The sequence below is a fragment of the Ahaetulla prasina genome, chromosome 4 (genome assembly GCF_028640845.1).
Source record: "Ahaetulla prasina isolate Xishuangbanna chromosome 4, ASM2864084v1, whole genome shotgun sequence".
NCBI classification, from domain to species: domain Eukaryota; kingdom Metazoa; phylum Chordata; class Lepidosauria; order Squamata; family Colubridae; genus Ahaetulla; species Ahaetulla prasina.
The window spans coordinates 6,919,791-6,935,908 of NC_080542.1; the positions used below are offsets into that span (position 1 = coordinate 6,919,791).

General features: G+C 44.5%; 1 protein-coding gene and 1 gene segment (V, D, J or C); both read right to left on the minus strand.

Annotated features, from left to right (window-relative positions):
- LOC131198966 (immunoglobulin heavy constant gamma 3-like) overlaps positions 1–16,118 on the minus strand; it is a 153,413-nt gene that overhangs the window by 71,598 nt on the left and 65,697 nt on the right.
- Positions 1–16,118, minus strand: part of LOC131198964 (uncharacterized) — a 95,659-nt gene that overhangs the window by 13,259 nt on the left and 66,282 nt on the right. Inside the window, exons 6-8 of the mRNA XM_058184347.1 lie at positions 10,847–11,149; positions 7,994–8,305; positions 1,121–1,450 (exon numbers count right to left, since the gene is read on the minus strand). Coding sequence (XP_058040330.1) covers positions 1,121–1,450; positions 7,994–8,305; positions 10,847–11,149 — 945 coding nt within the window. The remainder of the gene's footprint in view (positions 1–1,120; positions 1,451–7,993; positions 8,306–10,846; positions 11,150–16,118) is intronic.

Consider the following 16,118-nt stretch of genomic DNA (forward strand, 5'->3'; position numbering starts at 1 on the left):
TAGGACTTTAGCAGAGCTGCAGAGGCACACCTGATTCGGATTTCCCTGACCCAGCCGTCAGCGGAGGAGTGGGACACGACCGCTTTTCACCCAAGAAGCTTCTTCAGTTCTGCCTGAACAGTGGAGAACGGAAGGGTTTGGTATTCCTTGCAGTCATCTGGACGTTACTACTCTCTCTGAGAGTCATTGAGGCCACTTGGAGGTCCAGTTGTGTCCTGAATGGTGCAAATGGGAATAAGAATATATTCCCATTTGCAAGGAATGTAAATCCTTCCATTCCCCACTGTTCGGTTAGAACTGAAAAAGCTTATTGGATGAGAAGTGAAACGTCTTCAAGGAAAAACAAAGAAAGTCCAGTTGCCTTTTGAAAGGAAAGGAAAAAAGTACATTTGGGATAACCTGGATGTCTGAGAATCTCCATAGAGCAGGGGTGTCAAACTCAATTTCATTGGTGGCGCAGTGGTTAGAATGCAGAACTGCAGGCTACTTCTGCTGACTGACTGCAATTTCGCAGTTCGAACCTCACCAGGCTCAAGGTTCACTCAGCCTTCCATCCTTCCAAGGTGGGTAAAATGAGGACCCAGATTGTCAGGGGCAATATGCTGACTCTGTAAACCGTTTAGAGAGGGTTGTAAAGCACTAGGAAGCAATATATAAGTGTAAGTGCTGTTGCTATTACTATCAGGGCTGTGGTTGACCTCAGGGGCGGGGGCAGATGGGCATGGCCAACTGGGTGGGTGTGGCCAACTGGGTGGGCGTGGATAGTTTGACGTCACTCCCCAAACTGCTGGCATGTTTCCTCTTCACATTGGGTAGACCGGGCCAAAGCCAGACTGGCCCGATTCTTCCTCTTTGCATTGGGTAGACTAGGCTGAAGCCATGGTGGCCCATTCCTTCCTTTTTGCATTTGGGTAGACCAGGCCGAAGCCAGGTTGGCCTAATACTTCCTCTTCGCATTGGATAGAGCAGGATGGCCCTGCGGGCTGGATCCGACCACATCGTGCACCAGATCTGGCCCAGAGGCCTTGAGTTTGACACCCTGTCACCACATTCAGGCAAGCCAAATATTTTCCCTGAGTTTTTATTTTTTGGGGGGGCGGCTTGTTGAACCTTCTCTTACCTGTTCTTTTTTGGATGCTCTGCTTCACCTCGGGGAAAAGCGAGCAAAGGTGAGAAACTATGCATTCAATTTTCTTTCCAGCCTCCCAGTTCTGACGGGTCAGGTTAAGTTGGCTTTGGAAACTTCGGGTCCGATTTGGGTGTCTCTTGATTTTTTCCATGGTGGCATTCGTGGTGAGGTTCCGTCCATCCATCGTCCAGGTGAGGAGGACATTCTCCAGTTCATAGCCCACCACGAGGCAAGACAAGATAGCTCTGTTTTGAGTGAAGAAGCTCTCAAGGGGTGGTTTGAGTAGATGAACTGTGGGAGGTGGTACACTGTTCTTACAGGCTGCAAGAGTGCAAACGACAAACATTTTACGATGGGCAGAATAAAACAGCCCCCCCAAAAAAAACACAAGGAGAAACAAAACACTATAGAGGTAATCTGTTATGTCTGCGCCCCCCCGAGCCGGGCCTGCTGCCAGAAAGTGACTTGGACAGTGAGGGGGAAGGGCCGTCAGGACTTACCTCAGGAGCACCGGCTTGCCTGGCTCAGCTCCAGGAGCCAGAAACAGGTCAGGTGGAAGAGATAATGAGGCCTCCATCCCCTGACTCTTCCCCCCCCAGGCCATGCCTTCAGACCCAGCTGATGGCAATCAGGCTTGGTTTCGTAGGCAGGAGAGGAGGGAACAACAGAAGCAAGGGTGGGGCAGGCCTAGGAAGTGCTGAGTCATAGAGCCATACCCCACAGGATATAAAAGGCAGCCAGAGCTGCTGTGTCTCTTTGTAACAGGCAAATCCACTGATTAAGAGCTTAAGTTTGTTTCTAGCTGACTCACCAGTGTCGTGGAAGATAATGGAGGCTCTTGGCAGACGCTGGCTATTCTGCTGCCAGAGCTGATACCGATGGCTAATTAAGCCATCATTCGGACGGAGGTGAGAGAGGACAGAACATAATCCTTGACTTACAACAATTCATTTAGTGACTGTTCGAAGTTACAACAGCAGTGAAAAAAGTGACTTATGACCTGTGGTAGCCTGTCGGCTGCCGGTCCCTCCAGCAGCTGAATCAGAGGAGAAACAGGAGGTGTGGGAGTGAGAGTCAGCAACAAGGCAACCTGAGAGCTCCGAGGGGGGAAGAGGGAGTGGAGCTGGCAGAGAGAAAGAGAGAGAGAGAGGCAAAACCTGGGCTGTTTGTCACCCCTCAGATAGAGAGTCAACAGCTCGCAGATCTGGATGTGGCTGATGAAGAAGAGGAGGAACAGATGGGTCCAGTGCGGATGCACAGGAGAGGAGAGCAGTGGAAATCGATGGGCTGATCCATGGGACGGAAGAGCCACTGCTGCTAGCAAAGCCCCACCCTAGCTCTGGGGATAAAAGGCAGGGGACGGAAATGAATAGATGAGGCAGACAACTATTAATCTCCCTGCCGGACAGACTTATTAGCCTGCATTTTTGCTGGCACTCCTAATAAAGGAATCCTTGATTTAAATACAAATGGTCTGCCGTGTTTGGGGAGCTGGGTCAGAACATGACCATTTTTCACACTTATAACCATTGCAGCATTCCCATCATCATGTGATCAAAATTTAGATGATTCATAACGGTTGCAGTGTCCTGGGGTCATGTGTTCAGAGATGGTATTCAGCCAGTTCGGGTGAACCGGTACCGATGACCCACCCCGGCGTAATGCCATCCTCATTAGCCACATTTTCGAGGCTGGGTGCATGTGCGGAAGGCATGCGCGTGCAAAGCAAGTGTGCATGCACGGGGTGGTAAGATTATTGGAAATCTCACTGCTGCGTGTATTCCCTGTTTACATCCTTCCGAGAACCAAAGTCAATGGGGAATCCAGGTTCACTTAAAAATAGGGGTGAAATGCTTCCGGTTCAGATCGGATTGTGCAATCTGGTAGCGATGGGGGCGGGTAGTTCGGAGAACCAGTAGCAAAAATCCCTGACACACACACCACCGCCCAGGCCTCGCTGTTCCTCTTCTCTGTCCCTGAAGCTCTCTGTGGTGATATAGCTGCAAATGGCCTTAAATGACTGCCACAGTGCTTCAAAGGGCCGCATACAGCTGATCAGCACTGTAGGCGGCTAGTAGATTGGTGCCTCTATTTTTAAAGAAGGTGGACCGGTGTACTCCCCCCAAAAAAGGCAATTAGTAGGCCGGTGCCTCTATTTTTCAAGAAGGTGGACCGGTGTACTCCCCCCAAAAAAGGCAATTAGTAGGCCGGTGCCTCTATTTTTAAAGAAGGTAGACCCAAAGTTTTGTATATTTTATTATTTTTATTATTTTTAATTATTATTGGCCATGCCCATTCAGTCACCTGACCACCAAGCCACACCCACCAATTAAGCCACGCCTACAGAACCAGTAGGGGAAATTATTAGATTTCACCCCTGCTTAAAAACCCTATTTAATTAAATTTATAACTGCAGCGGTGCCCTTAACAAATGTGGCAAGGAAAGTCATAGAATATGGGGAAAACTCAGTTAACACAGTTAGCAACAAAAAAGTTAGGGCTGAATTGTGGTTGTAACTCGAGGACTACCTGTAGGAGGTATTGAACCAGAGTCCACTGTGTAAGGATTGATACCGTGTTTCCCCAAAAATAAGACCCTGTCTTATATTTTTTTGAACCCCGAAATAAGCGCTTGGCCTTATTTTTGGGGAGGTCTTATTATTTTGGGGCACGTGGAGCAAGATGGGGCTTGTTCTGTCTCCCCCACCTCAGTCCAGGAGGCATGAGAAATGACTCAATCAGCCAGCAATTGAGTCCACGGCAGCTATCAGCTCTGGCAGCAACCCAACGTGCGTCTGCCAAGGTTTTTCTGTTATCTTTCTTGATGCCGGCATGTCAACCAGGAAGTCAGGAATAAATAGCACTTCAGCTCAAGTTCTCTCTAGGCAGTTTGATTTGTTCATCACAAAGCAGTATAGCAGCCCCTCCTGCTTTTATACCCTGTGGGGTGTGGCTCCGTGACTGAGCACTTTCTAGGCCTGCCCCACCCCTGCTTCTGTTGTTCCCGCCTCTCTTGTCTACGAAACCTGGGATCTAACCAGGACTGATTGTCCTCAGCTGGGTCTGGAAGCGTTTCCTGGGCAGGGGGAGATACAGGAGACAGAGGCCTCGTCACCTCTTCCACCTGGCCTGTTTCTGGCTCCTGGAGCTGAGCCAGGGAAGCCAGCCCTGCAGAAGGGAGCCCTGACAGCCCTTCCCCCTCACTCTCTGAGTCACTCTCTGGCAGGGAGCCAGACCTGGGGGAGGGGCTGAAGCAACAACAGGATTCCTCTTGCTGTCTTACCTGATTTCCAGCTCTGTGTTTAAATATTTTTCGGGAGAGCTTATTTTTTTGGGGACACATGTGCTCAAAAGCCCTATTGGGGTTTTATAATGCGATGTCTTATTTTTGGGAAAACAGGGTATTAGTTAGGCCATGTGTAACTGACAGATCGGATGCCGAATTGTGATTTTAATATAGATTTTATCTGTTATTTATTACTTTATTCTAGAATTTTTAACCAGATATTCTGTGAGTGTTTTTATTTGTTCTGCTCTCTGGTCTTTGATGGTAATAAACTCGATTTGATTTGAACTAGAGTGGAGGAAAGCAAGAAGAATCGGCCCAATCGGCAACAAATTAGAACATTTCACTCGATGCAGGAAGTCCTTGACTGCCGATTTAATTGAGCCCATAATTATGGTCTTAAATCTTTGCAGTCGAAAGTCAAAGCATCATGTAACCAACCTGATTTTCTGGCTGCTTTTTCAGAGGTTGTTCTATGAGTGTTATAGTCATTCAACAAATACATTTTCCCCAATGGGATTTTTTTGGTAGAAAACTGGAAGTCAATAGCAATAGCACTTATATATTGCTTTGCAGTGCTTTTACAACCCTCTCTAAGTGGTTTACAGAGTCAGCCTATTGCCCCCAACAATCTGGGTCCTCATTTAACCGACCTTGGAAGGATGGAAGGCTGAGTCAACCTTGAGCCTGGTGAGATTTAAACTGCCAAATTGCAGGCAGCCGGCAGGCAGCAGAAGGAGCCTGCAGTGCTGCACTCTAACCACTGCACCACCATGGCCCAGAAACTGGCCAGAAAAATCCCCCAAACTGCAGTCACGTAACCACAGGAATCCGCAAATGGCAGTAAAGATGAACCATTTGGGGGAGGACTGTTGTAGTTCTGAACAGTTGCTAAGCATTTGGCTGTAAGTCGAGGACTAGTTATAGTTATTTATTATATTGTTTTAATATGCCTGTGAACCTCCCTGAGTCCTACGGGAGATGGTGCGGTATATAAGTTTGATAGATAAATAAATAAATAAATAAATAAATAAATAAATAAATAAATAGTCAAACACTTTTCTTTCCAACTGAGTTGTTATCATTATTACATTCTACGATCAATCCAATGTAATTTCCTGGCACCGGGATTATTATTTTTTTTAGGTGCAACCAGAATCAAAGGAAGAAGGAAAAACAAAAAAAAAGAAAACATGAAGTTATGTTCTGGACAGAAATATGTAAGAGACAGAGAATGAATGAACAGAGAAAATAAGTAAAAAAGGAGAGAGAGATGGGAGGGAGAGAGGGAGAGAGAGAACTAGAAAGAGAGAGAAAGAAACAGAGAGAGAGAGAATAAGAAAAAAAGAGAGAAAGTGAGAAAGAGAGAGAGAGAGAAAGAAAGAAACAGGAAGAGAGAGAGAGAGAGAGAGAGAAAGAAACGGAGAGAAAATGAGAAAGAAAAAGAATAAGTAAAAAGGGAGAGACAGAAAGAGAGAAAGAGAGAGAGAAAGAGAATAAGAAAAAGGAGAGAGAAAGTGAGAAAGAAAGAAAGAAAGAAAGAAAGAAAAAAGAAAGAAAAAAGAAAAGAGACAGGAAGAGAGAGAGAGAGAAAGAAAAAGACTAAAAAAGTGAAAGAGAAAAAGAAAGAGAGTGAGAAAGAGAGAGAAAAAATAAGTAAAATGGGAAAGAGAAAGAAAGAGAAAGTGAGGGAGAATAAGTAAAAAGGGAGAGAAAGAAAGAGAGAAAGAAAGAAAGAGAGAGAGAAAGAAAAAGAATAAGTAAAGAAGGAGAGAGAGAAAAACAGAGAGAAAGAGAAAAAGAAAAAGGAAGACAGAAAGTGAGAAAGAAAGAAAGAAACAGGAAGAGAGAGAGAGAGAGAAAAAAAGTGAAAGAGAAAAGAGAGAAAGAGAATAAGAAAAAGAGAGAGAAAGAGAGTGAGAAAGAAAATGGGAAAGAGAAAGAAACAGAGAAAGTGAGGGAGAATAAGTAAAAGGAGAGAAGGAAAGAGAGAAGAGAGAGAGAGAAAAAAGTAAAAAGGAGAGAGGAGAGAGAAAGAAAAGAATAAGTAAAGAAGGAGAGAGAGAGAAACAGAGAGAGAAAGAGAATAAGAAAAGGAAGACAGAAAGTGAGAAAGAAAGAAAGAAACAGGAAGAGAGAGAGAGAGAAAAAGACTAAAAAGTGAAAGAGAGAAAGAGAGAAAGAATAAGTAAAAGGAGAGAGAAAGAGAGTGAGAAAGAAAATGGGAAAGAGAAAGAAACAGAGAAAGTGAGGAGAATAAGTAAAAGGAGAGAAGGAAAGAGAGAAAGAGAGCGAGAGAGAGAGAAAGTAAAAGGAGAGAGGAGAGAGAGATGGGAGGGAGAGAGAGAAGAGAGAAAGAGAGAGAGAGAGAAAAAAGTAAAAAGGAGAGAGAGAGAAAGAAAAGAATAAGTAAAGAAGGAGAGAGAGAGAAACAGAGAGAAAGAGAATAAGAAAAGGAAGACAGAAAGTGAGAAAGAAAGAAAGAAACAGGAAGAGAGAGAGAGAGAAAAAAGTGAAAGAGAAAAGAGAAAGAGAATAAGTAAAAAGGAGAGAGAAAGAGAGTGAGAAAGAAAATGGGAAAGAGAAAGAAACAGAGAAAGTGAGGGAGAATAAGTAAAAAGGGAGAGAAGGAAAGAGAGAAAGAGAGAGAGAGAGAAAAAAAAGTAAAAAAAGGAGAGAGGGAGAGAGAAAGAAAGAATAAGTAAAGAAGGAGAGAGAGAGAAACAGAGAGAGAAAGAGAATAAGAAAAAGGAAGACAGAAAGTGAGAAAGAAAGAAAGAAACAGGAAGAGAGAGAGAGAGAAAAAAGACTAAAAAGTGAAAGAGAAAGAAAGAGAGTGAGAAAGAGAGAGAGAATAAGAAAAAGAGAAAGAGAGAGAAAGTGAGGAGAATAAGTAAAAGGGAGAGAAAGAAAGAAAGAAAGAAAGAGAGAGAAAGAATAAGAATAAGTAAAGAAGAGAGAGAAACAGAGAAAGAGAATAAGAAAAGGAAGACAGAAAGTGAGAAAGAAAGAAAGAAACAGGAAGAGAGAGAGAGAGAAAAAAGTGAAAGAGAAAAGAGAGAAAGAGAATAAGTAAAAAGGAGAGAGAGAAAGAGAGTGAGAAAGAAAATGGGAAGAGAAAGAAACAGAGAAAGTGAGGAGAATAAGTAAAAGGGAGAGAAGGAAGAGAGAAAGAGAGAGAGAAAAAAGTAAAAAGGAGAGAGAGAGAGAAAGAAAGAATAAGTAAAGAAGAGAGAGAGAGAAACAGAGAGAGAAGAGAATAAGAAAAGGAAGACAGAAAGTGAGAAAGAAAGAAAGAAACAGGAAGAGAGAGAGAGAGAGAAAAAAAGACTAAAAAAGTGAAAGAGAGAAAGAGAGAAAGAGAATAAGTAAAAAGGGGGAGAGAGAAAGAGAGTGAGAAAGAAAATGGGAAAGAGAAAGAAACAGAGAAAGTGAGGGAGAATAAGTAAAAAGGGAGAGAAGGAAAGAGAGAAAGAGAGCGAGAGAGAGAGAAAGTAAAAAAAGGACAGAGGGAGAGGGAGAGGGAGAGGGAGGGAGGGAAACAGAGAGAATGAATGAATGAATTCATTCAAGCGTACCTCTGCACTTGCTGATAGTTCTTGTCTCTGTGTGGTTTCTTCCAGCTTGAGTTACTCTGCAGGTATATTCTTTTAGCTTGTTCCACTCCTGCAGGGATACCGTGAAGTTGCTGCTAGCGTAGAACTGGATACTGTTTGACCGGTCCTTTGGTGACGTTTGAAATTTCCCATCTGGTACCCAGGTGACTTGGATGTTCTCTAGGGAGTAGCTGTAGATGGAACAGACTAAAGTCACACTACTGATGGTCCCTAAAGTTGGACAGGGTGGATGGACGTTGAGAGTCACCATGAGAGCCGTGGGCATAACCCAGTCTAAAGAAACAGAAAGAGAAGCGTCAATTTTATCCCGGTTTACTTCATAGGAAAAATGAAGAGTATGGGGATCTACAAAAATAAAGTCAAGGAGAGAATGAATTCTCTTAGAATGAACAAAGTAATGAAGTTGTGTTACTCTCTCGTGGCCTTCCCTTGTGTCTCAGTGTTTTGCTATTATTTTTATCCACTGTTTATCCATTATCTCCAATGTCCCAAAGGTGCATTTTTTTCAGGTGGTGTTGTGTCTTCAGCTCCCAAGCCTGGCCTCCTGGCAGAGAGTGACTCAGAGAGTGAGGGCGAAGAGCCGACAGGTCTTCCCTCTGCAGGACCTTCCTCTCTGGCTCCGCTCCAGGTCCCAGAGGCAGGCCAGGTGGAGGAGATGACGAGGCCTCTTTCTCCTGCACCTTCCCCCCCCCTCCGGCAATGCCTCAAGACTCAGCTGCTGACAATCAGTCCTGGTTAAATCCCAGGCATCGCAGAAAAGAGAGGTGGGAACAACAAAAGAAGGGGTAGGGAAGGCCTAGAGAGTGCTGAGTCGTGGAGCCACACCCTACAGGGTATAAAAGCAGGAGGAGCTGCTCTATAGCTTCTTGTGATGGACAAAACTCTTGGAAACTTTGGCTGCAATATTTTGAGATTAATACTTTGGCTTCTGTTTATTTCTGAACTGCAGTTATGCTGGTCTGAGGAGATAGGAGAACTTGGCAGGCAATCGCAGGTTTGTTGCCAGAACTGATATTTGTCGTCGGAGTAAATTGCTGGCAGATATAGTCAGTTTGCGTGTCTGCTTGGTTGTGGTTGGTGGGGACAGAACAGGTGGCAAGTAGACTTTCTTTGTCTTTTCTTTTGAAGACGTTTCACTTCTCATCCAAAAAGCTTCTTCAGCTCGGGCTGGATGGTGGGGAACAGCAATAACACTTAGATGTCAACTCGCAAAACATCCCTGGCCTGCTCTCCAGTTGCCATAGGCAAGGGGGATGGGAAACTGACAAAGCAGTATGGCAGCCAAAAACAGAAGCACATTCCAGACACATCTCTCTCAAGGCTGTCTCCCAGGGTTACCCACAGCTGCCAGAGGGGAGTGATTTCTACAACCCGTGAAATTGCTCCGTTGATGAATGTGATTGAAGACACACCCTGGGGTGGAGGAGGGAAACAGGGTCATGACTGAGGCGTTAATTAAGTGGGGTCAGAGTCTGCTTCACTTGTAACGTGCCTACATGAAGCTCCTAATGAATAACTGGATTTCTTTTGAACCTTGGTTCAAGGCTGATGATTTAATTAAGGTGTCTTTTGGAACCCTGACATTAGACTTATATACTGCTTCACTATGCTTTACAGCCCTCTCTAAGCAGTTTACAGAGTCAGCATATCGCCCCCAACAATCTGGATCCTCATTTTAACCCCCCCTCGGAAGGATGGAAGTCTGAGTCAACCTTGACCCTGGCGAGATTTGAACTGCCAAATTGCAGTCAGCTGGCAGTCAGCAGAAGTAGCCTGCAGTACTGCATTCTAACCACTGTGCCACCATGGCTCGTGAATGGAAGTCCAGTCAGAGCTGAAGAAGCTTCTTGGATGAGAAGTGAAACGTCTTCAAAAGAAAAAAAAACAAGGAAGTCCAGTTGCCTCCTGAAAAAACCACCTTTGGGTAACCATGACCTGGATCAGAAGTGGTATTCAGCTGGTTCAGACCGGTTTGCCCGAACCAGTAGCGGAAATTGCGGGTGAACGAACCGGTAGTAACATAATGTGAAACCCACAGCTGACCTGGATGACTAAGAATCTCCATAGACATTATCTCCTATGTTTTAAGTCTAACTCTTTGCTTCTTAACTATATAGGAAGATGAATTCTCCTTATCTTTGACCTTTCATCTCATTTCATGAGACAAAAGAAAGTTTGCTTGAGAAAAAGAAGAATTATGGAGGGTCTCCTGTCTGGGGTATGGTGCAGTGGTGGGTTTCAATTTTTTTTGAACTACTGGTTCTGTGGGTGTGGCTTGGTGGGTGTGGCATGGCTTGGTGGGTGTGGCAAGGGCGTGGCAAGGGCAATACTATAAAATCTCCCTTCCCTCCCTACTCCAGGGAAAGAATACTGTAAAATCCCCAATTCCCCCTGATCAGCTGGGACTTGGAAGGCAGAGAATAGATGGGGGTGGGGCCGGTCAGAATTTTTACTACCGGTTCTCCAAACTACTCAAAATTTCTGCTACCGGTTCTCCAGAACTGGTCAGAACCTGCTGAAACCCACCTCTGGTATGGTGGTCTCAAACCATATTACATTACAGAAATGGCTGAGAAGCGTGTCTGGATGCTGCAACTTTCCTTGAACAAATAATCTCCTTCCTTGGATTTTCATGCTTGCATGGAATATTTTTCCAATAGGTTTAGCTATCATTAATAAGAGGAGGAGGAGGAGAAGGAGGAGAGTGGTAATCCAGGCACATAGTACTAGTAAGTGGGAAGGAAAAGATTGGAGCATGAAAAGTCTGATTAAAAGATGGACATCAGACATTCTAGCTTTGCTGCTCTAGTTCACCTTTTCTGGAAATCCTCTGGACTTTTTTTGTACTCGTCGGTTGGTGTACCACCTCACAAGTCTTGCTGTCCATTTCTTGCCATTGGGAGAGGGTGAGGGTGAGTTGGCTGCTGGCCCAGTAGGTCCCATCCGCCATCCTCTGGTCCACAATGACTTGCTTCTTATTTTGCGGGCCGCCCACCCATGTGATGGTGACACTCGGGGGCCTGTAATTCATCGCGATGCATTTCAACACCACGGCGTCCTTCTCCCGATCGATGGACTGTAGGAGTTCCACCATAGGTGCTCGAGGCTCCAGGAAATCTGGAATGAGACTGGGAGTATCAGGAGCCATGATCGTAAGGAGAAAAAGGGTCATGTCGTTAAGGTAAGATCAGAAAAATAAGTTACCTGTAATAATCAAAAAGGTCTCCCTGAAGTGTAAATAAAAAAAAATTTGGAGTCATTCTTCAAGAAGCAAACTAGGACTGTATGAATCTTCCTGATGTAGACTCTGTTCTGACCTAGGCTTCCCCGAAAAGCACGAAGCAGATTCCTGGTCCCGACAAAACCCCTTTTATTAAACAAACAGTGAATTCTTCTCATTCACCTTCAGCAAAGTCTTTCAAGGGACAATTTACAGTCACAGACCTTCTCTGGCTTGGAGAGCTGCCAGGCCGATATCTTCAAAACTTGGCAAGGAGTCACGGAGTTACAAACCAATTAAGCGAACTAATTGTCTCCTGCAAACTCCACTCCCCTTTCTTTTATTCCCTCTGGGAGGGGCCATTCATCATCCACCTGTGGCCTTACTCCCAAGTTGACCCTTGTTCTTCAGCTGTTCCCTTCGTCTGGCAAATCTGCACAGGCGCAAACTCTGCCTTACTGATGTCTGACTCCGAAGGCAGCTGATAACTGGCATATGGCCCTGGCCCCCTCTCTGCCTACGACGCAGAACCCTCATCAGAGCCTTCCCCAGACTCCAGGACTGGCCCATGTTCCTCCCCAACCTCCTCACTGTCCAAATCTGCTGCCAGTTCCTCTGGCCGCTGGTGGGCCACAACAGACTCTTTGGTGTATGATGGGAATGTGAAGCTGATTGAGGTTGTGTCTGAGCATGTTTAGAATAATTGGGCACCAAGTACTAGGAGAAGTAACCAGCAGCACCTCAGCTAGAATTAGTTTTGTTTTTAATTTACCAATGAAATTAGACTTGTGTGCATGAAAGGTAAAAATGTCTGGATGCATTGGAAAAATTAGATACCCTTTTTTTCTAGAGAGAACAATGGTGCAAAGTTGAAATGCATTCAATGTTTTCCTCCCGAACCATATTTAAAATATACAACTATTTTAGTAGTGGGTTCCATTTACCTTTGCTACTGGTCCGGAACTGTGAGTGTGGGCCTGGCACTTCTGCACATGAGCAGAATCTTCTGCCCAGAGTATCCGTGATGATGTCCAGGCGGGTGGGCGGAGCCTCCTGCCGCCGCCATTACTGGTTCACCTGAACCAGGGCGAACCGGTAGAAACCCACCACTGAACTCTTTATCTGCTTTCTCTCTTTTACTTCCTAGATCAGTGGTTCTCAACCTTTTCTTCACCATTAATACCCTTGAAATACCCTTTGTGGCCAAGACTTAACTCAAGATTTAAATCATAACGTTTTTTCAAGTCTTCATGAACCTCCTGTGATGATATCACAATCCCCCAGGAATCTGCTGGTCACTGGCTGAGAATCACGGTTCTGCATGATGTTTTTACCTCAGGCACTGCTTGTTTGCCTTCTCAAAAGTGAGACCCACTTAGTGCTGTTTTCATGAACATATCAGATTGCAAAATGTAAACACCCACAGTGTATATTCCTTAGAGTCGTAGCAGGACATTTGTTTGCATAACCAGATGAGAGAAAAGCCCAGTTGCCTCAGTGGGTAAAAAGAAAGAAAGACAAATGTATGGTACAAATATCTCAGTCTAGGACAGAATTCACCAGTCAAGGATCCAAACAGATATTAACCAACTGTGAAAGAAGTTTGTTCTTGTCCTTAAATACATATTAGGGTTAAGCGCTGTATGTATAGATCTGAACATCTTCTGATGCACTAGATGGTTCATATAATAAAACAAGGGAGTGAATAAAACATCTTCCAAAGCATTTGAGACATTAACAAAATAAAATAAATATCACCTAGTGTTTTGTTGAGGCTGGAAGCTAAGAAGGATCAGTCCTGGCTAATATTTGGAAAGGGACACATTTGGAGATTTCCAGATAGAGGAGGATATTTGTAGCTCAGGGTTGAACTGTGGGGGTCCTGGGTGCTCTCTGAGCTGGGTTGTTTCCTTACAGATGTTTCATGATCCAACTAGGTAATATCATCAGTCGTAGAAGAAGGGTTTGCAGAATGGAGGAAAGTGAAGTGGTTGGTGGAGGAAGAGGACTGTGGGGCTCCTTGATGCTCTCACAGCTGGGTTGTTTCCTTGACAGACGTTTCGTGACCTAACTAGGGAACATCAGTGGTAGAAAGGAGGGCAGGGGTGAGATTCAGCTGGTTTGGACTGGTTTGGGCGAACCGCATGTTAATTTTGATCAGGTTCACCAAATCGGTAGTTGCAAGGACTGGCTGACCCTGCTCACCCCAACCTGCCCCTCCCAGGAGTCTCCACATGGCCCATTTTGGATGCCAGGTGCAGGGCCCATGTGGAGACTCTGGGAGGGCAAAAAATGGACCTACCGGAAGTAACAGAAGTCTGGAAACGGGCCCATTTCTGGCCTCTGGGGGGCCGCCAGAGCCCGGGGGAGGCTGTTTTTGACTTCCCAGAGGCTCAAGAAAATCCTCCGGAGTCTGGGGAGGGCAAAAAAAAGGCTTACTGGAAGTACAGGAAGTCTGGAAATGGGCTTGTTTCCAGCCTCTGGAGGGGCTCCGGAGCCGGGGGAGGCCATTTTCTCCTTCCTGGAGGCTCGAGAAACCCTCCAGAGCCTGGGGAGGGAGAAGACGCCCCCTCCGCCATGGGTGAAGGAAGCTAACTAGGCCACATCCTCATGGCTACGCCCACCCAGCAATTGGGCAGAAAGCCGATTGCTAAAATTTTTCAATCCAACTCCTGAAGGAGGGGTATTTGTGGAGTGGAGGAGAAGGGGGGAGGAGGAGGACAACTGTGGCACCCTGATCTGGGTTGTTTCCTTGAAGACATTTCACGGAACACAGGAATACAGGAGGAGGAGGACTGTGAGATGCTTGGTACTCTTTGAGCTGAGTTGTTTCCTTGAAGACATTTCATGACCAACTGGCTTCCGGTGGTCTTCCGGGTGCAATTCAAGGTGTTAGTTATCACCTTTAAAGTGCTCCATGGCATAGGACCGGGTTACCTACGAGACCGCCTGCTACTACCAATAGACTCCCATGGACCTGTGAGCTCCCATAGAGGGGGTCTCCTCAGGGTGCCATCAAACAATGTAGACTGGCGACCCCCAGGGGGAGAGCCTTCTCTGTGGGGGCTCCTGCCCTCTGGAATGAACTGCCTCTGAGGATACGTCAACTTCCTGATCTCCGGACCTTTCGCCACAAGCTAAAGACCTTTCTGTTCCATTGTGCAGGGCTGGCTTAATGAAGTTTTTTATTGGGGTTTTAATATAGTTTTATTATAATTCTTTCAGCCTTTAATTTAATTAGTTTTTAAATGCTTTTTTAACTTTTTGATTTGTACTTTTTACCATGGCTGTAAACCACCCTGAGTCCTTCGGGAGAAGGGCGGTATATAAATTAATTAATTAATTAATTAATTAAATAAATAAATAAATAAATAAATAATAATAATAATAATAATAATAATAATAATAATAATAATAATAATAATAATAATAGTAATAACAACAACAACAACAACATCATCAGTGGTAGAAGAGGTGGTGTGTGGAATGCAGGAGGAGGAGGAGGGGGAGGAGGAGGAGGGAATGCTGGTGGTCCTTGGTGTTTTCTTTCAGACATTTAATTACCAACCTAGGTAGCATCATCAGAGCTAGTGATGCTGATGATGGTAATGAAACATCTGCAAGAAAAGAACGAAGTTCAGAGGGCACCAAGGACCTACCAGTTGGAGAATTCCAGAACTGAGAGCCAGGCTGGGTAGTCGAAAACTTCCCAAGAAGGCACAGTGCCCAACCCCTCCTGCATGGCTGCCGAGAAGACACGATGGACTTTTTTCTTGAAATCAGCAGAAGCCAAGTGTTGACTTGAAGAAAACGTTCTTTTACTTTCATTATCTCAGGTGAGTTCCCTAAAATGTCAACGGTTTCCAATAGACAAAAAATGAAACAAAAAACAAAAACCCTCCAGCCTTTGGGTTCCGCCCCCCCCCATTCCTCCAATACCCATCCCTGGAACCCAAATCATTCTTAAGGCAAAAAATATGAACGGTTTCTTTGGAAAGGAGAGAAATGAGGCAAAGTTGTGTGACTGTTCCATCAGTGGTGTTGGATTTGGATGGCTGTTTCACATGGAAAACCCATTATCAGAATCATATGCATAATGCAGATACATGAATGGACTAGTCCATATCTTTTCTGGTCTATAATAGCATTTGCGCTGCCTCACAGAATTTCAAGGGTTAACATTTAGATACGATGAGATTTATTTTAGCAAGCATTTCACCGAACCAACCCTAATTTCCATGTTTTACCTTTGTGGAGTTGCCCTGGGTCTGCTTAAAAATATTAGAATTGGTTGAGTATATTTATACATATTTGCTTAAGTCCAGATTATTATTGCTCTTAACCAGGGGTGAAATCCAGCAGGTTCTGACAGGTTCTAGAGAACTGGTAGCGGAAATTTTGAACAGTTCGAAGAATCGGAAAATACCACCTCAGGCTGGCCCCAGAGTGGGGTGGGAATGGAGATAATGGCCTAAATTTTTGGAAATTTAAGCCATGGAATGGCCTAAATTTTTTAAACTTTTTGAATTTTAAACAATTTTAATTGGGGTATTTTTATGAATTTTACGGGTTAAATTTGATGGTTTTAAACTTTTGGCCATTTATAGAATATGTTATTTTAACTTTCTGTTTTAATCTGTATATTGTATTGTTTTTTATAATCTGGCTGTACACCGCCCTGAGTCCTTCGGGAGAAGGGCGGTATAAAAATCTAAATAATAAATAAATAAATTTTGCACTTTCTTTCCCCTGGAATGGGGTGGGAATAGAGATTTTGCAGTATCCTTCCCCTGCCACACCCACCAAATCACACCATACCCAACGGGTAGTAAAAAAATTTGGATTTCACCATTGCGCTTAACCACG